The 15,202-nt window shown below is 39.8% G+C and overlaps 4 protein-coding genes across 9 annotated transcripts in view; 3 read left to right on the top strand and 1 right to left on the bottom strand.

The window, feature by feature from the left end:
- Positions 1-15,202, bottom strand: part of LOC104965314 (protein kinase C beta type-like) — a 469,227-nt gene that overhangs the window by 158,851 nt on the left and 295,174 nt on the right. The gene's annotated exons all lie outside the window — the stretch shown is intronic.
- lmo3 (LIM domain only 3) overlaps positions 1-15,202 on the top strand; it is a 224,206-nt gene that overhangs the window by 35,724 nt on the left and 173,280 nt on the right. The gene's annotated exons all lie outside the window — the stretch shown is intronic.
- Positions 436-7,234, top strand: arfgap3 (ADP-ribosylation factor GTPase activating protein 3). The gene is made up of 16 exons (XM_010793554.1): positions 436-632; positions 1,227-1,345; positions 1,949-2,021; positions 2,127-2,258; positions 2,424-2,504; positions 2,603-2,699; positions 2,778-2,837; positions 2,923-2,969; positions 3,063-3,214; positions 3,327-3,458; positions 3,585-3,710; positions 3,956-4,105; positions 4,227-4,353; positions 4,527-4,614; positions 5,456-5,580; positions 5,667-7,234. Exons 1-16 carry the CDS (start codon positions 564-566, stop codon positions 5,682-5,684), a joined length of 1,596 nt encoding a protein of 531 aa, XP_010791856.1. The 5' UTR covers positions 436-563; the 3' UTR covers positions 5,685-7,234.
- On the top strand, positions 7,758-14,027 carry ikbip (IKBKB interacting protein). Of its 2 annotated transcripts, XM_010793556.1 has the most exons (4): positions 7,758-8,185; positions 8,976-9,093; positions 11,460-11,681; positions 13,124-14,027. In XM_010793556.1, the coding sequence occupies exons 1-4, from the start codon at positions 7,980-7,982 to the stop codon at positions 13,688-13,690; spliced, it is 1,113 nt and encodes a 370-aa protein (XP_010791858.1). In that variant the 5' UTR covers positions 7,758-7,979; the 3' UTR covers positions 13,691-14,027. The 2 variants fall into 2 exon arrangements, with proteins under 2 accessions (XP_010791858.1, XP_010791857.1); XM_010793555.1 differs by lacking the exons at positions 11,460-11,681; positions 13,124-14,027 and adding an exon at positions 9,861-11,447.

Genomic DNA, 15,202 nt, shown 5'->3' with positions numbered 1-15,202 from the left:
TGTGTTCCACACTCAACATGCTAAAATGTAACTTAATGGAATTTAATAAACCAAATTCAATGTACTATTTCCATTTAACAAATATTGTGACATGTTTGTAGTCGTTATCTTGTTGGTAAATCAGGATTCAAACTCAGTAAGGATCTTCTGATCACACATCTTGGCAATAATGAATAAGATTTCCTTGAGCTCAACAATGAAAACAAATATTGTATATGAATAGATTTACTCTGACGCAGAGGGGTAAGTGTATATAGTCCATATAAATACAATGTTATATTACTGAAATAAAGTTACATTAATTTGACATGAGGAAAGGTTGTAAAATACTTACTCAAACACAACTGGAGCTTCAGATGTCAAAGTAAACTGCATTACCCAGAAGCCCTTGGTACAATAACATAACCACGGGGCGTTTTTATCCAACCAGAGCGCGGCCACGGTGTTCTCCTATAGACGTGTCGTATTCTGTTATTGAGGAAAAACACAGCGCTGTTTTTTCTGCTACTTCTCTATCCAACCGACATTAATTAACCGACATATTAATAGAGACAGACAGAACAATGGCAGAGCCCAGCAGGCAGGATATCGCAGCTATTTTCAAGCGACTTCGCTCCATTCCTACCAACAAGGTGAGAGTTTTAAACAGCGGACGGTTTACTCTAACAAGGAAGTTGAACTGACACGTCGCACTTTGAGAAACGCCAACGCTAGCTTTAATGTCACATCTTAATTTACCAACAAGCTGATACTTATCGTGTTGGAAATGGTCGTTTCTTGTTGAATTGTGTCCTGGTGGGAGAACAACCTGTCAGACAACGTGTTAGCAGACGTAGCATTAGCTAAGTGGTTGACAGCTAAGCTAGGCTATATTTTGACAGTTGACATGTAGCTAGCTGTGTTTGTTCTGGCTTCACTTTTTAAAGCTCCCTTAAGGCCACTTAGGAAATATGGGACATGTGTGCATACATCCTGAATCATACCCAAATGGAAGTATGTTTATTTTTCCAGTGGAAGTTAATTACATTGCCTATGCCAACAGCTGTTTGATTCGGCAGCACCATGCACTTTAGACCTTGTGTCACCAACACCCTTCACTTTGTTTGCTTCCACCTTTGCTCTTTTCTTGACTTTGATCGTATGTATTTGAATAAGGTGGGGGTTGAAACATGACCTTTAAATCAAAATCTGTTTAATGAGATACATTTTCTCCTGTGCTCTCCTAGGTTTGCTTTGACTGCTCAGCTAAAAACCCCAGTTGGGCCAGCATCACCTACGGCGTGTTCCTGTGTATAGACTGCTCTGGGACTCACAGGTCTCTGGGGGTTCACCTGAGCTTCATCAGGTATGTCGGGACTTATTCATGATGTAGTTTCAAAACAAAATACTAAAACATGAATTTAACTTTTATTCATCACAATACAAAACAAGACGACGGATTCATTTCTCTTTAGCATATCTTTATGAACACACAGATATATTCACATGTTTTTAGTTTTGTATGTTTACATGTTATTGTCTGTAAATATGTACGTTGACATTTGAGTTGATTTTTGCGGTGTATTGTCATTGCTTCTGCCTCTGCTTTTATCACTGCTTTTATTCATTTGTGTCTATTCTTATTACTGCAGTAAGAGTTGCAAACGAAATGTCAATATACCTATGTATGATGACAATAAGGATATTCAGATTTACAAAGATGAACAATGGAATTCAATCAGCAATGGGGGAAATCATGCTGTACTACAAACAAATGCATACAATAAACAATAATGGTATTCTACTTACAGCATTAGCAGTGAACGCAAAAGTAACAAAAGGCAAATTACAGACAAATCAAATTTTTGCATGAGTAAATACTTTTAACCACATTCAAAGTTTTTCTTATTTTCTGCCTAACTATTCGTTGCACAGCTTGTTCAAATCCTGTCATTGCTGTGTTTCACAGGTCCACTGAGCTGGATTTCAATTGGTCGTGGTTTCAGCTAAGATGTATGCAAGTGGGAGGCAATGCCACTGCGGTCAGTACCTGAACGCAGCATATCAACACATTTTAATCGCAGTATTGCATAAGACACATGTAAGTAAACATAATTCTTCCTGTCGTGTTTCCTGTATCGGTTCAGATTTCCTTTTTCAGTCAACATGGTTGCACAACCAGCGCCGCCAACACCAAGTACAACAGCCGAGCCGCTCAGCAGTACAGGGAGAAGATGAAGACTTTAGCCACACAAGCCACCAGAAGACACGGCACAGAGGTAATGCAGAACTGGTTTAAAACATCCAACTCATGCAGGTTGCTCCACAGAGTCAAAGGAAGCCAGAATTGGTGGTTGATAAAACACACTTTTGCTAGTAGTTACTCTTTGCATAGTATATCTCTAAATGGCTGTATCAGATTAACCGCTCTCCTTCTTTTACAGTTGTGGCTGGACAGTCAGGCTCCTCTCTCCCCAACAGCACCAGAAGACAAGCAGGTGGATTTCTTCAGTCTGCACTCACAGGTAGGGGAGTTGACTCTTAATATATCCAAACGTACCTGCTTGATGTCAACCTACGCAGACAGCGGTCATTTAACCGCATGCGTCTGTTTATTGCCCAGGGTCCTGCTGATATTATGAACACGCCCAAAATGAATCTCAGCCTCTCCACACCACCAGAAAAGCCTTTAAGCCGGGAAAAGGAGAAAGACGATGATGGTATAAAAAAAAAAACACATACTAATTGTATTGATATCAATCCCATTCATGTGGCTTATTACAATTTCATTCATTCAGGTCATCTAGATGAAGGTCCTAGTGTCGATATGCTGAGTGTTTCTCCAAAACAAAATCAAGGTTGGTTTGTATTCTTCAGGTCTATTCAACTTCAAGACTTAGTTTTTGCATGAGTTGTAACTTTACTCTGCTTTGATCGCCCCAGAGCCTTCCTCTCTTCTCAAGAAGAAGCCAACTGCTGCCAAGAAATCAGTAAGTACTCAGATATAGCTCTGTTTAGACACTACACATTATCCTATTCCTAAGTGTGTGTCATAGTGTGGTTTCTAATATGTCTACTTCTAGCTGGCCTCTAAGAAGGGTGGTCTGGGCGCTCAGAAGGTGAGCAGTAAGAGTTTCTCAGACCTGGAGAAGAAAGCTCAAGCTGCAGACAAACTGAGGGAGAAAGACGAGGGCACCGGTGCTGCCAAGAAGAACTATCAACCCGAGGAATCCATGTGCGTCTCTTTACTTATTTTTCTCCCCTTCCGTGGTCATACATGTATATTTTGTGTCATTCTTTTTTTGCTGCTGTACTACTTTTCTTTAACCTGCCTTCTTCCTTCTCAGCGTTCCATCGCTGCGACTGGCCTGTAAAGATCTGGAGCAGCAGAGGAAAATGGAGGAGAAGATGTTTAAAGGATTGGAGGGGAATAAGAAAGAGCAAGCAGAAAGGCTGGGCATGGGGATGGGCATGAGGAAGTATGATGATGATGATGATGATGATGATGATGATGATGATGATGAAGACATAACTTCTAATGTGGGCTGATTTAAAGATTAGAAGCATATCTTTACTTGTTTCTTGCCCTCATTGTATCTTTGCAGTGCAGTGTCTCACTCTGTGACCTCGGACATGCACATCATCCAGCAGGAGAGTCCCCAGGGGGCCAAGACCTCCAAAGGACGCCGCTTCACTGAGGAAGAGGAGGACGGAGGGTCCTTCAGCTCTAGGTCAGCCTTATAGTCTTCATTTCTAACTTACATGCATGTATTCATTTGTTATTTGTTAATATATTGTAAGTTAATGCGAGTTCCCATACCCTACTTGATCTTAACTCCATCTAAATATGTTCCTGGTAGCAAAGATTTTGAATGTGAACTTGAAATCTGCCTTTACTGCAGCTGTTCATCAATGACATTACTCCTCCATCCTCCACAGTGTTTTCTCACCTGACATCCTTCTCTTCATTCTTCAGGGTTATGTCTCGGTTTGAGGAGACGGAGACCTCAGATAATTACTCCTCGGGTTGGAACGATAAAGGTGACGGAGGAGGCTGGATGAAGGAGAGCAAGAAACCAGAACCGGACTTCTTACTGACCTCCGCCATTACATCGCTGAACGACAGGTAGGACAGTGTGTTGTTGTTGCTTTACATCGTACGGATCTAACCTTTATGCTTCCAGAATGTAGAGCTGGTGGTTATTATATCACGATTGTTTTCAATTGTAATCATTGCTTGTTATCAGGCCAACGTCCAGAAGGAAACCAGAAGCAATGCCGGTGTCAGACTCCGGAGAAGCTCAGAAAAAGTTTGGCGTTGAGGTGAAAGCCATCTCCTCCGACATGTACTTTGGAAAACAAGATAACAACGAGGTACAAACTGGAAAATGAAGAACTTGTGAATTCATTATGAATGATTAGAGTTGTCTTGCATGCTTTTTTAAATATCTATCGTAGACTGACACATCTAATCGTGAATTAGACCCGTGCTGAAAGTGATCGTGCATTTCACTTTACTATAAACTGTTTGAATTTGCTTTCTTTAGTACGAGGCCAAAACTCGACTGGAGAGATATGCTGGCAGTGCCTCTATAAGCTCAGCAGACCTTTTTGATGATCCAAAGAAACAAGCTGGTAAGAGACACAGCTCCACTGCCCTTTCAAAAACTATTCAATATCTAATTATTATTTACACTTAGACGCATGTAGCCTCATGCAAGAGCATTTTTGAATTATCTTCCTAATTTTTGTAGTGTTATATGTCAGACTTGTATACATTTTTAACTGCTCAAATGTCGTAAATTGCAACCTTTAACTTGATGAATGCCACTTCTGAAACATGATCATTCATTTAATAAGGCTGCCTTTTTCTGCTTATTTGGTTGGTATGTTTTATTCATCAAAACTGTTTCACAGTAGTAAATTGAAGACAATAATAATAATAATAATAATACATTACATTTTTAAAGCGTTTTTCCTGGTGCTCAATGTGCTTACAAGCAATCATGTGTCATTAGAGCTGTGCTGTGTGTACTAAGGTAGAAATAATGAGAGAATGAGCGGATCATGAATTGGGGAATTGATGAGAAACTGAAGTTACACTATGACTTACAGCAAGCTGCTAAAGAGCCTTAAGCCTCCATCAGTGAGAATAGAATAGAACTACTGACATTTACAAGTTACCAAAATATCCAAATGAATTCCTAAAAATGTACCTATCCAAGATTATGATGATAATATGTACAGAGTATTTATTTATTTCCATTTTAGTTGTCTCATTCACATATTAAAGACAAACTGTTCTTATGTAAAACGTGTTCTTAACTTTGTAGGGATGCACACTGTTTTTTGTACAAGACACAATTGGTGAATTTCACAAATTCTCTTACTGTACATCACTTGGGTGTTCCAATTTAAAACAAATATGTTCTCACATGTCTCTCTGCTTCCCTCACCCTTTGTTTTGTGCTTGCAGCGAGTTCCTACCGCATGACCAACGTTCTGCCCAACGCTCCCGACATGTCGCAGCTCAAACTGGGAGTGCGCTCAGTCGCAGGAAAACTCTCCGTCATGGCCAGCGGCGTTGTTAGCTCCATTCAGGTCGGCCATTGGATCAGGTCTATATAACCTTCTCTTATGACGAGCATTAATTCAAGTTCTAATCATTGATGTTATTTGTTTTCCAGGATCACTACAGTTCTTGAGCCACGGCGCGTCTCCTTGGAGTTGTTGATGAAATACGTTTCCTGTGGTCACTCATCCTGGGAAAACATGTGCCCCCTTGATGGCATCGAAATCAACCCCCCGAAAAAACCCTCTATACATCTATATCTAGTTTTTTACGAGATAATGTATATAGAATTATGAGGATCGAGGGGATCAAGCACAATCTTTTTTGAGTGGAATTGTGTTCCCTTGAAGGAAGATCTCTGTGTAATGTTGAGTTATGAAGAATATTTAGTTTGGGGTTAATGCACCGTTTGAGGTATTGGGGTTTAAATATTTAGAAGTATTATATGTAGCAGAGGGTTTATGGTGTTTTGAAGTATGGATTTTTGATTCCTTTATTTGACTGGTTGAAAGAAAAAGAAAGCTTAGTAATGAGGACAATTCAGTTTTCTTTTGTTTTTTTTAATTGGTTAACATCAACACATGTATTGTGCATTTTTGCACTTTCCCACAATTTTGAAAGTGTCCTTTTCCGTCCTCAAAGTGCTCTTATGTGTGCTCCTCCACAGACAGGCCCTTTGGTTTTAATTTGTTTCTGCTTTTTCTTGGTATTGTGTTTACACCGCTGCTATGACTGTCTATGCTGCCTCCTTTTGGTTTCAATAAACATTTAATGGCACACATCTAAGAAGACACTCTTGAAGGCTGTATTTCCCCTTATGCTTTTTTGTAGCTCCAATGTACAGCAACGTTAGGCATCCCTTTTTAAATCCTTCATCTTTTTGTTGCTGTAACATCCTGCCAGGTTCGTTACCAAGTTGGTAATTTGGCAAACATAGCACTACATGTACGCTGTAGTCTGACTTTGGATTTTGAGGCGCTAGAGAAGCATTTATTCATGGCTCTGATATGAAATACTACGGCTCTTGCTTTTATGATTTAGGGATAAGTGCTTTATCTGGAACTGGATTATCATATTACTGATCTCTGTACTGTTAATGCTTCTCAGGAGTTTGAATTGAGTTGTTAAGTATGAAACACTATAAGAGAAAGTTGTAGATCCTTCAGTGACCAAATATTTGTTTACTCTATCACTGTAAGCCTTAGTCCAAAGATCCTCACAACACACGCTCATACTCCAATATTTTGGAGTCATCTGGTTACCTTGTTTGCACCTTGTTTGTTAGAGACTGCATGTGGCAGCTTGTGCTTGAATGTGCTGTTCTACAATTGAATCCTTGCTTATAAGTTGAAATTGCGTCCATGTGAGACTTTAGTTTGGTTGATCTTTGTAATATTCCTTTCTGTCTTCTGCTGTTGAATATTGTTAAATGTCAGGAATAGTAAAATTGCATGACCGTTAAGGACCCGCTGACACATCCTGAGACCCACTTATTAATAATGAAAAAACATTGTTCTATAAAACTGTATAGTAGTGCTACAAACCACGCTGTATAGGGCTTTGACTTTCCATTTATAGGACGCTACAGATAATCATGTTTTGACATATTTTGACACTCAAAATGTAAGTAGGATTTATTGAAACATGCCAAATAAATGGCTTGTGCCGAAGCCTTAAAACCTGTTTCTCTGTGTTTGATTGATTAATCTTTGTTTGGTAGAAATTAGAAGAAAAAAGTGTCCATCACATTGTCTCACAAACAGTGTAAAAACTATTATATATTTGCAATCAAACCATACACATGTCTGATATTTATTTTTGTTTGATCCATTTTCTGTCTGCAGACTATTTAATTAATAGGTTAGTAGTTATTTGTAGAGTTTCCAGTTTAGACATCATAAAGCAGGCCACATCAGGACAAATGCTGGCAGTCGCTTACGTGGCTGGCTGAGGCGTTCACTGTGCTTCCTGCACGGTCGGAACTATGAACGTTAAAATTGGAACTCAGTTTAATGATTAAAGACATTGGCAAAAGCAAATTGTAATTTTATTTTCTATTCAAAATTATTGTGTTAAATATAAATGTTAAAGATAAATTAACAATACAATAACTAATTCTTACATTTTACCTGGTTTTAGTCTAGCAATTCTGCTAATTTAGGATAAATACGATCTTAATAGGAGAACCTGAAGGCATCCTTTTTATCAAGGAGCAGGGTAAAGCAAAAGGATTGTTAGCGGTGACGTTTTTAATTTATCACCGTTAATTATACATTTAACAAACCTGTAGTATCCTACATTATGTTCCTACCTGTAAAAGAAGTGTTTTATTTTAATTTGCAACTCAACGAATAGCTTTTAAGACTTTTATTTTGACTGTTGAATTCCTTCACTGTGAAAGTTACCCACTGAGTGCCAGTGTGCTAAGATGCCTGCGGAGTTAAAACAGAGGAAGAAGTCTCAGAAACAAAGCGACCCAGTTCCAGAAACTTCGGCTACTAATGGGAAAGATGAAACGCAGAAAGTGAAGACTGAAGCTGGAAACAACGCAGGAGCGAACAAAACCTCCTCCAGTTTGGATGTTAGGAGTTTAATGTGCTTGTTGTCGCTGGCAGCGTGCGGGGCTCTCAGCTGGTGAGTATACATACATTAGTAAAGTAACTAAGTACATTTACTCAAGTAATGTGTAGTACAATCTTTAGGTTATTGTACTGTTCTTCAGTATATCAATTTCTTGCCACACTGTACTTCTACCCCACTACAATTCAGAAGGTAAAATAAATATTGTACTTTCACTCCACTACATTTATTTAATAGCTTTATTTACTTTGCAAATGTTGTCTAGTTACACCTGGAGTTATATTCACAATATACCCTGCAGCAAATTAACGTTTAACAGCTTTGATAACACTGTAAATCCAGGCTGAAGACTTTTCTTTTTGTCGCTGCTTTTAATTGAACTATTCATATCTTAGACTGCACTGTAACTTTTATCCATGTATTTTTTCTTTTAATGTTTATTAACTTTTTTTTTTAATGACTGATTTCAAATGCCATTTTCTTAATGTCTTTCATTTTTTGTAAAGCACTTTGAATTGCCTTGTGTTGAAAAGTGCTATATAAATAAACTTGCCTTGCCTTGTAATACATCAATAATTACAATAAAAAACATGTCATATACATTATACTGAAATCTGCATAATGTCTACTTTTCCTTTTGGTACTTCAAGTATATTTTTATGCTATTAACTTTGTACTTTTACTTAAGTAACATTTGGATTGCTGGAATTGTACTTGTAACAGAGTATTCTTACACTTTGATACTCCTAATTTTACTTAAGTACAAGGTCCGAGTACTTCTCCCACCTCTGTTTGTAAGGAGTGTATTTCTTTACTAATGTGTCTGTGTGTTTCTCTGTTATAGGATGGTACTGCAACAGAATGACAGGTTTTCTGCTATTGAAGAAAAGTACAAATCTTTGCAAGGAAAGACTTCGAGTCTGTTCGACATGGAGGAGGAAGTCTTAAAGGTTTCTGAAAAGGTACGTTTGATTTATAGTGGAACATTATGAGAGCTGCCTTGAGGGATAGAACTTTTAAAGGGTTACAAAAAAGGATTCCCATGCACACCATTTTGATGTTACATGGCCAGGTTTTGAGATATTTGTGTCTGAGATTTAATAAGAGAATATAATTACATTTGTGGTGTTTAAAGCATTACATGTACATAATGGCATTCATTTCTTCTGTTGCAATTTTTTTGGATTTTGTGTATTTGGGATAGGAAATATGTTGCTTTTCAAGAAAAAGAAATCCCACTAGTTTTGAGTCGGAGACATGCATATTCGTATCTGTATTTCAAAACCTGGATAAGTAATACAAAATAAAACTACGTGCATAGATAAATAAACGATAAAACATATATTAATCGTGAAAGCAATATATTCATGCAAATAAAAAAGTGTTCTGTTCAGCCTCTCAAATGTGAAGATTCTCTGCTTTCCTCCGTATTAACATATTAAACAAAATATCTTTGAGTTTTTGACTGACAAAACAAGATATTAGCTTAGACTGTGAGAAACTGGGATGGATATTTTCTGACATGTTATATGATTACCAAATGATGAATTCATAATAAAATTGCCAATTAGCCCTAGTACTCTTTCACCACTTTCTCTTTTACAGTCCCCCTACACAGTGCCTTTGAGTATGCATGCGTTTTGTTTCCTGCTGTATCTGTCATGTATGAATACTGAGGTCCATAGAGCTCCCACAGAAACAGCCCTCCTGTTTTGTGTTGCGGCTGCAGCTTGCCGCCTCTGAGGACGACCTGCAGGAGGCGCTCTCCACCGTCTCCTTGGCAACACGTCTCCAGCAGGACATCTCCACCCTCCATGCTGCTGTCACGGTGATGCAGAACGACGAGAACTCTGCCTCCCGCGACCTGCAGACGGTGAGCGGCCACTTCCTGAACGTGACGGAGACGTGGCAGGTGCGTCTGGCCGCCATCGCCTCCGACCTGACCGCCCTCAAGTCCGAGTCCCGGGAAGCTCATGCCGGAGCCACGGAGCGGGTCAACGAGGCCGAGCGGCAGGCCCGGTCGCTGGCGGAGAAACTGGAGGAGCTCGAGGACAGCACCAAGAGGAACGCCCGAGCTATGGAGCGCACAGAGGGGGACGACACCAAGCGATCGCAGGAACATCTGGACTGGAACACCAAGCAGATCCACCACCTGGAGGAGAAAATCAGCAGCCTGACCAAGAGGGAGGCCGAGCTCGACACCGAGCTGCAGGAGCACATCCCCCGGGCCAAGGAGTGTGAGCAGCACCTGCCCCAGGTGGAGGAGGCGGTGCGCTCCATCCTGAGGCTGGCGGGGGACCTGAGCGGGGCGGAGAAGCGCCTGGAGGAGGTGACGCTACAGGTGTTTGGGACTGAGGACAGCATGCTGAAAGCACTCGGCGAAATCCTGGAGATCAGACAGGAGCTGGACACCCTGCAGGCTCAAAACAGCATCCTGAAGATGAAGAACGAGTTGTCCGTGGTTAAAGAGGCAGTCCATGAACTCACCATGGTGCTGAGGGGAACTACAGTCGACAGCCTGAAGGAGGAAGACACTCTGGAGGAAGAAGGATGGAGAGAGGAGGAGGAGGAAGAGTGGGAAACATACGATGATGAGGAAACTCCACTTCTTCCTGATTAACTCACTGAATGATGTCATTGTTTTTGAGCCAACTCGAAAAAGACAGACCCACCTACCATGTGTTACTATTTGCTGTAAAACTGCTCAGTATTAGTTCAGTATTATTGTTTTTCAAATGTACACCTCAGTTTCATGTTACAAAAATGCTTTTGCATAAAAGTTCCCTGATTTGAACATGAACTCTGGTATACATGCACTGTATTAAACAATAGCACAATCAATAATATTTATTTTAATATTTGTTCAATGTGGACTTCCACATTTTGGTTTCTATAGCATTCGTATACAACATGACCCATTACTATGCCAAGTTGTATGACAATATCTGCTCCAGTGTTTCTAGATAAAACGACATTATAGTTTAAATTATGTCAAATTATTAATCAATTAGTTAATTGTTTTGTACTTCTAGCTTTTAAAAATGCAGGATTGCTCTTCTTTCCATCTTTAGTTTTCACATTTGAATGTATGGCAATGATTTCCTTATAGAACATATTGAATAAAATCACCTTTTTTATTGAAATTGTCTTATTTGTACAAATGTGTCTTTTCCCTCCTTTTTAATCTTGTTTACTTAGGCACTACTTTCTTAACTGTGTTTTTCATAAATCTGAAACGATGCACTTTTGCATTAGTGTTTTAAATAGCTAACACACACACATGCAGCTGTCGTGTCCTTGAATCTATGTGCTGTCTGTCCTGTTTCAGTGTGAGAGCGTCCAGCTGATGCTGCAGGGTCTCGAGGGTCAGAGGGGGGCTCTGGGGCCCCAGCTGGAGGGTCTGCAGCAGGACGTGAGCCGGCTGCAGGAGTGGTCCTCGGGGCTGAACGAGAAACGGGCTCAGCTCCAGGGCAGCCTGTCGTCGCTGAGAGACGCTGTGGGACAGATCGAGGAGCGCACCTCCGCCATCGCCAAGGACTTTGTCAACAAGGTAGGTCAGCTCCTGTTGAAGGACAACACATACTGTATGTTACTGTTCCTTGTATATTCTGTTTGCCAGGTCTTAGGGTCATATTGTGAACCCAGAAATGTTGAGCACCCGAAAATGTTATGATAGAAATGTATAGGGTCAGAGGGTTAGGCACAGAGAAACTGCCCGATGCTAACTTGCGTATGTTGGGAAATGTGCACAATTAGCATAAGTTGCATTAATTAGCATTTGCAGACAATAGTTACAAAAATGGCTTTGCCGATTTGGACAATTTTTGAATGGTTTTCAAGGTAATTGAGGATGTTGAATTGATTTCTTACATTTTCAAGATCAAAAATGTCAGTTTTAACCAGAAAGTGGCCTTATTTGTAGTGATTTTGATGAATCTTTGCTCAATTTTTAAGTTTTAGGGGACTCAAAATGTATTAATGCTAATAAATTCAACTTATGCCAATTTTGCAAATTGCCCAACATATGCAAGTAAGCATCCGGCACTTTCTATGTGCTGGGGACCCTTACTATACATTTCTAACATAAAACTTGGTGGTACTCAACAATTCCGGGTTCACATGGCAAGTAAACTAGTAAAAGGTTGGAATACGTTTTAACAAGATGTATCTTTCTTTTATTGCTATTCTATTTATGTATAGTATAGTATTCGTTTATTTGTCCCCGAGGGGAAAATGGGTTGCAGCACATCACAAAAGCATTTAAAAAGATAAGACAATACGTCACTGACAACAACATAGACACAGATTAAAACAAACAGACATAAGAAAACCAGATATCGGCAGACATGACAAGGGGCCTATAGGCCCTCATTTGCGAAATAGATGTGTCTCTACTTTTTACTGTTTTTATTGTTAATGTTAATTAATTTAAGCAGTCGCTGGCACAGCAATCTCCTTAAGGTTGCTCTTCAGTGGTAGAAAGTGAAACAACAAAGTACAATTTTTTGATATTTTTACTTTACTTGAGTATTACGTTTTTTTGCTAATTTCTACTTCTACCCCACTATCTTTAGTTACTTTGCAGATCTGGATGAATGATGTGAAATATAATCAACTCTTAAATCAGACTTTAGTTCCACCTGGAGTAAATTCACAAGCTACCCTGCAGTATACAAAGTCATTCAAACTAGCTGCACCTTTACCAGCTTTGAGAACACTTTAATGATCAATCCTTAGAAAACATATCATATATATTATTCTGAAATGGTCCAATCTGCAATATGACTACTTTAACTTTTGATACTTTAAGTATATTTTGATGATAATACTTTAATACATTTACAGAGTATTCCTACACTCTGGTACTTCTACCTAGGTACAAGATCTGAGTTCTTCTCCCACCTCTTTTGATCTTATCTTCGACCACCACTTTAAAATGTTCCTGTTGCTGTTTGAAAAGTATTTCTCCTCTGTTCTGTGTTTGGCCTGTAGGTGGCGTCGGTGAGGACGGACGTGCGCAGGATGCAGGGCCTGCGCTCGGAGCTGGAGTCTCTGCTGACCCAGGTGACGAAGCTGGAAGACAAAACCTCTCAGGTGGAGCACAGCATGGTCATACGCATCGGGGACGTGCTGGCCAACAGCATCGACCGGGTCCAAAATCTCCGTGACGCGTCCGAACGCAACACTAAGGCCATCGAGCAGCTCCGCAAGCAAGTCCCTGAACTCACCGCGGCTGATACACGGATCTCTGAGCGCCTGAGGGAGCTGGAGAGCGGCAGAGCTCGGCTGATAAGAACAGTGACCTTTGCCAGTGACCTCAAACCAAAAGTAGCTTCTATCAAGAGAGACTTGGGGGCGTTTGAGCCTCAGCTGTCAGACCTGACTCTGCGGATAGGAAGGCTGGCCGAGGATCTGATGAAGAGAGAGCAGGAGGTCGCTGAGCTGAGACAGACTCTGGCTAACCTCACTGCTGTAGAGGAAGATTTAAGTGTTACTGCTAAACAGGTCAGTGAAATAGCTGATATCTCTGATATAGGAGCAATGCACCGGCCAACATGAGCCATACTTCAACATCATCAAGATCAAAGATTTCTCCTTTTGGTTTGTCCTCTGCAATTACATCTGGTCAACTGTACTACTGTTTGAGCATTTACTGAAATTCACATTTTTATTCTAACTTAAATAAAAATGAAACATTGTCTACGAAATTGTGATCTAATTTAAAAAAGATAAGATTGTTGTATGTTCAGCACATTTCTAAAAAGTGCATTAAATAAGCCCAAACCAGCAATAATATTCAAAACTATTTTAAATAAAAGGTATTATAGGAAGTGAATGCCTGAAAACTTTAACAAATAAAGATACAATTGAGAGGATGAGGAAAGACTTTCAAGCGTGTGTCGGTAAATCATTTAAAATATAGCAGTAAAGGTTAACATAGGTCACTCAATAAGACAAAGACCATCAAAACAAACATTAACATTTAAAAAAAAAAAGTATTTAAAAGATGATGCTGATTCACATAATTTACTCAGGAAGATTGTTTCAAAGTATTCTTGCCCTAATAAATAAAGTGCAGCCATGTTTTTTGTTTAGCTTGACCCAAGAAACAGAGCTGGTAACAATAACCCATTAGACGTTTGAATGACAACAGCAGCATCGTGTCTCACAGTATTTCTTGAGTTGTAAAATGTTTTTGTTTTCTTTGTTGGTTCCCTCCAGCCATATGTGGTTTAACGGTTGAGGTTAACTGGTTTGTTTTGTTTTCCCACATTTTACACTGATTTTATTTTCTTTGGTTCAATGGCTGTTCCTCTAGCGGTGTGTTTTTAGGAAACAAATGTTTTATTGAAAATTTAAGTATTTTGCCATACAGTAAATAAGGTAATTTCATAAGTCATTCTGTGTCTTGCAGGAATATTTTTGGTAAATACACTACACTCCAATCTCATGTTTTACAGTAAATATGAAGCTACAGCTGGCAGAGTACGAAATCAACAGGAAAACGGCTCCTGCTAATACTGGGTTATAGGCAGGGGTTAAATTGGGCCGGGGCTGTCCGGGGCTCAGCCCCGGCACATAGGACGATGCTCTGACGTCATCACCCTCGCTCATTTGTCATTTGTTTAAGCCATATGTTAAAACATCTCTCGTTCTTAATATAGACTTTATTTAGGGTCAATATGTGTTGACTTTACTTTAAAATAGCAGATCTCTGTGACAGGATATCGTTTTTCCGTGTGTGTGTGTGTGTGTGTGTGTGTGTGTGTGTGTGTGTGTGTGTGTGTGTGTGTGTGTGTGTGTGTGTGTGTGTGTGTGTGTGTGTGTGTGTGTGCGCGTAGAGTCTGCAGCGGTACCGCCAAACTCCCGACCCATCTTGTAACACGGAGCCCGTTTCCTAACCCATCAGGGCCGGTTCTAACCAATTTGCTGTCCTAGGCGAGATTTTAGCTGCCCCCCCCCCTACTGCCAGAATATTGTTCAGTAGAAAAGATAAAAGTATCCAAGGAATACACAATAGAATATATAAAAAATAAATGAAAAATCTCTACAAAAGACCAATACACTACA

The sequence above is a fragment of the Notothenia coriiceps genome, unplaced genomic scaffold (assembly GCF_000735185.1).
Source record: "Notothenia coriiceps isolate Sejong01 unplaced genomic scaffold, NC01 NC01_scaffold00037244, whole genome shotgun sequence".
Classification (NCBI taxonomy): Eukaryota; Metazoa; Chordata; class Actinopteri; order Perciformes; family Nototheniidae; genus Notothenia; species Notothenia coriiceps.
The sequence above is the reverse complement of the archived record's forward strand: the minus strand, read 5'-3'. Positions and strand labels throughout refer to the sequence as shown.

Bases quoted from the DNA above. Each gene is read 5' to 3' on its own strand.
- arfgap3 (XM_010793554.1), top strand. From the start codon at position 564: ATGGCAGAGCCCAGCAGGCAGGATATCGCAGCTATTTTCAAGCGACTT. The intron at 4,106-4,226 runs GTAGGACAGTGT...GCTTGTTATCAG, and splicing joins ATTACATCGCTGAACGACAG to GCCAACGTCCAGAAGGAAAC. The intron at 4,615-5,455 runs GTAAGAGACACA...TTGTGCTTGCAG, and splicing joins TGATCCAAAGAAACAAGCTG to CGAGTTCCTACCGCATGACC.
- ikbip (XM_010793555.1), top strand. From the start codon at position 7,980: ATGCCTGCGGAGTTAAAACAGAGGAAGAAGTCTCAGAAACAAAGCGAC. The intron at 8,186-8,975 runs GTGAGTATACAT...TCTCTGTTATAG, and splicing joins GCGTGCGGGGCTCTCAGCTG to GATGGTACTGCAACAGAATG. The intron at 9,094-9,860 runs GTACGTTTGATT...TTGCGGCTGCAG, and splicing joins TCTTAAAGGTTTCTGAAAAG to CTTGCCGCCTCTGAGGACGA.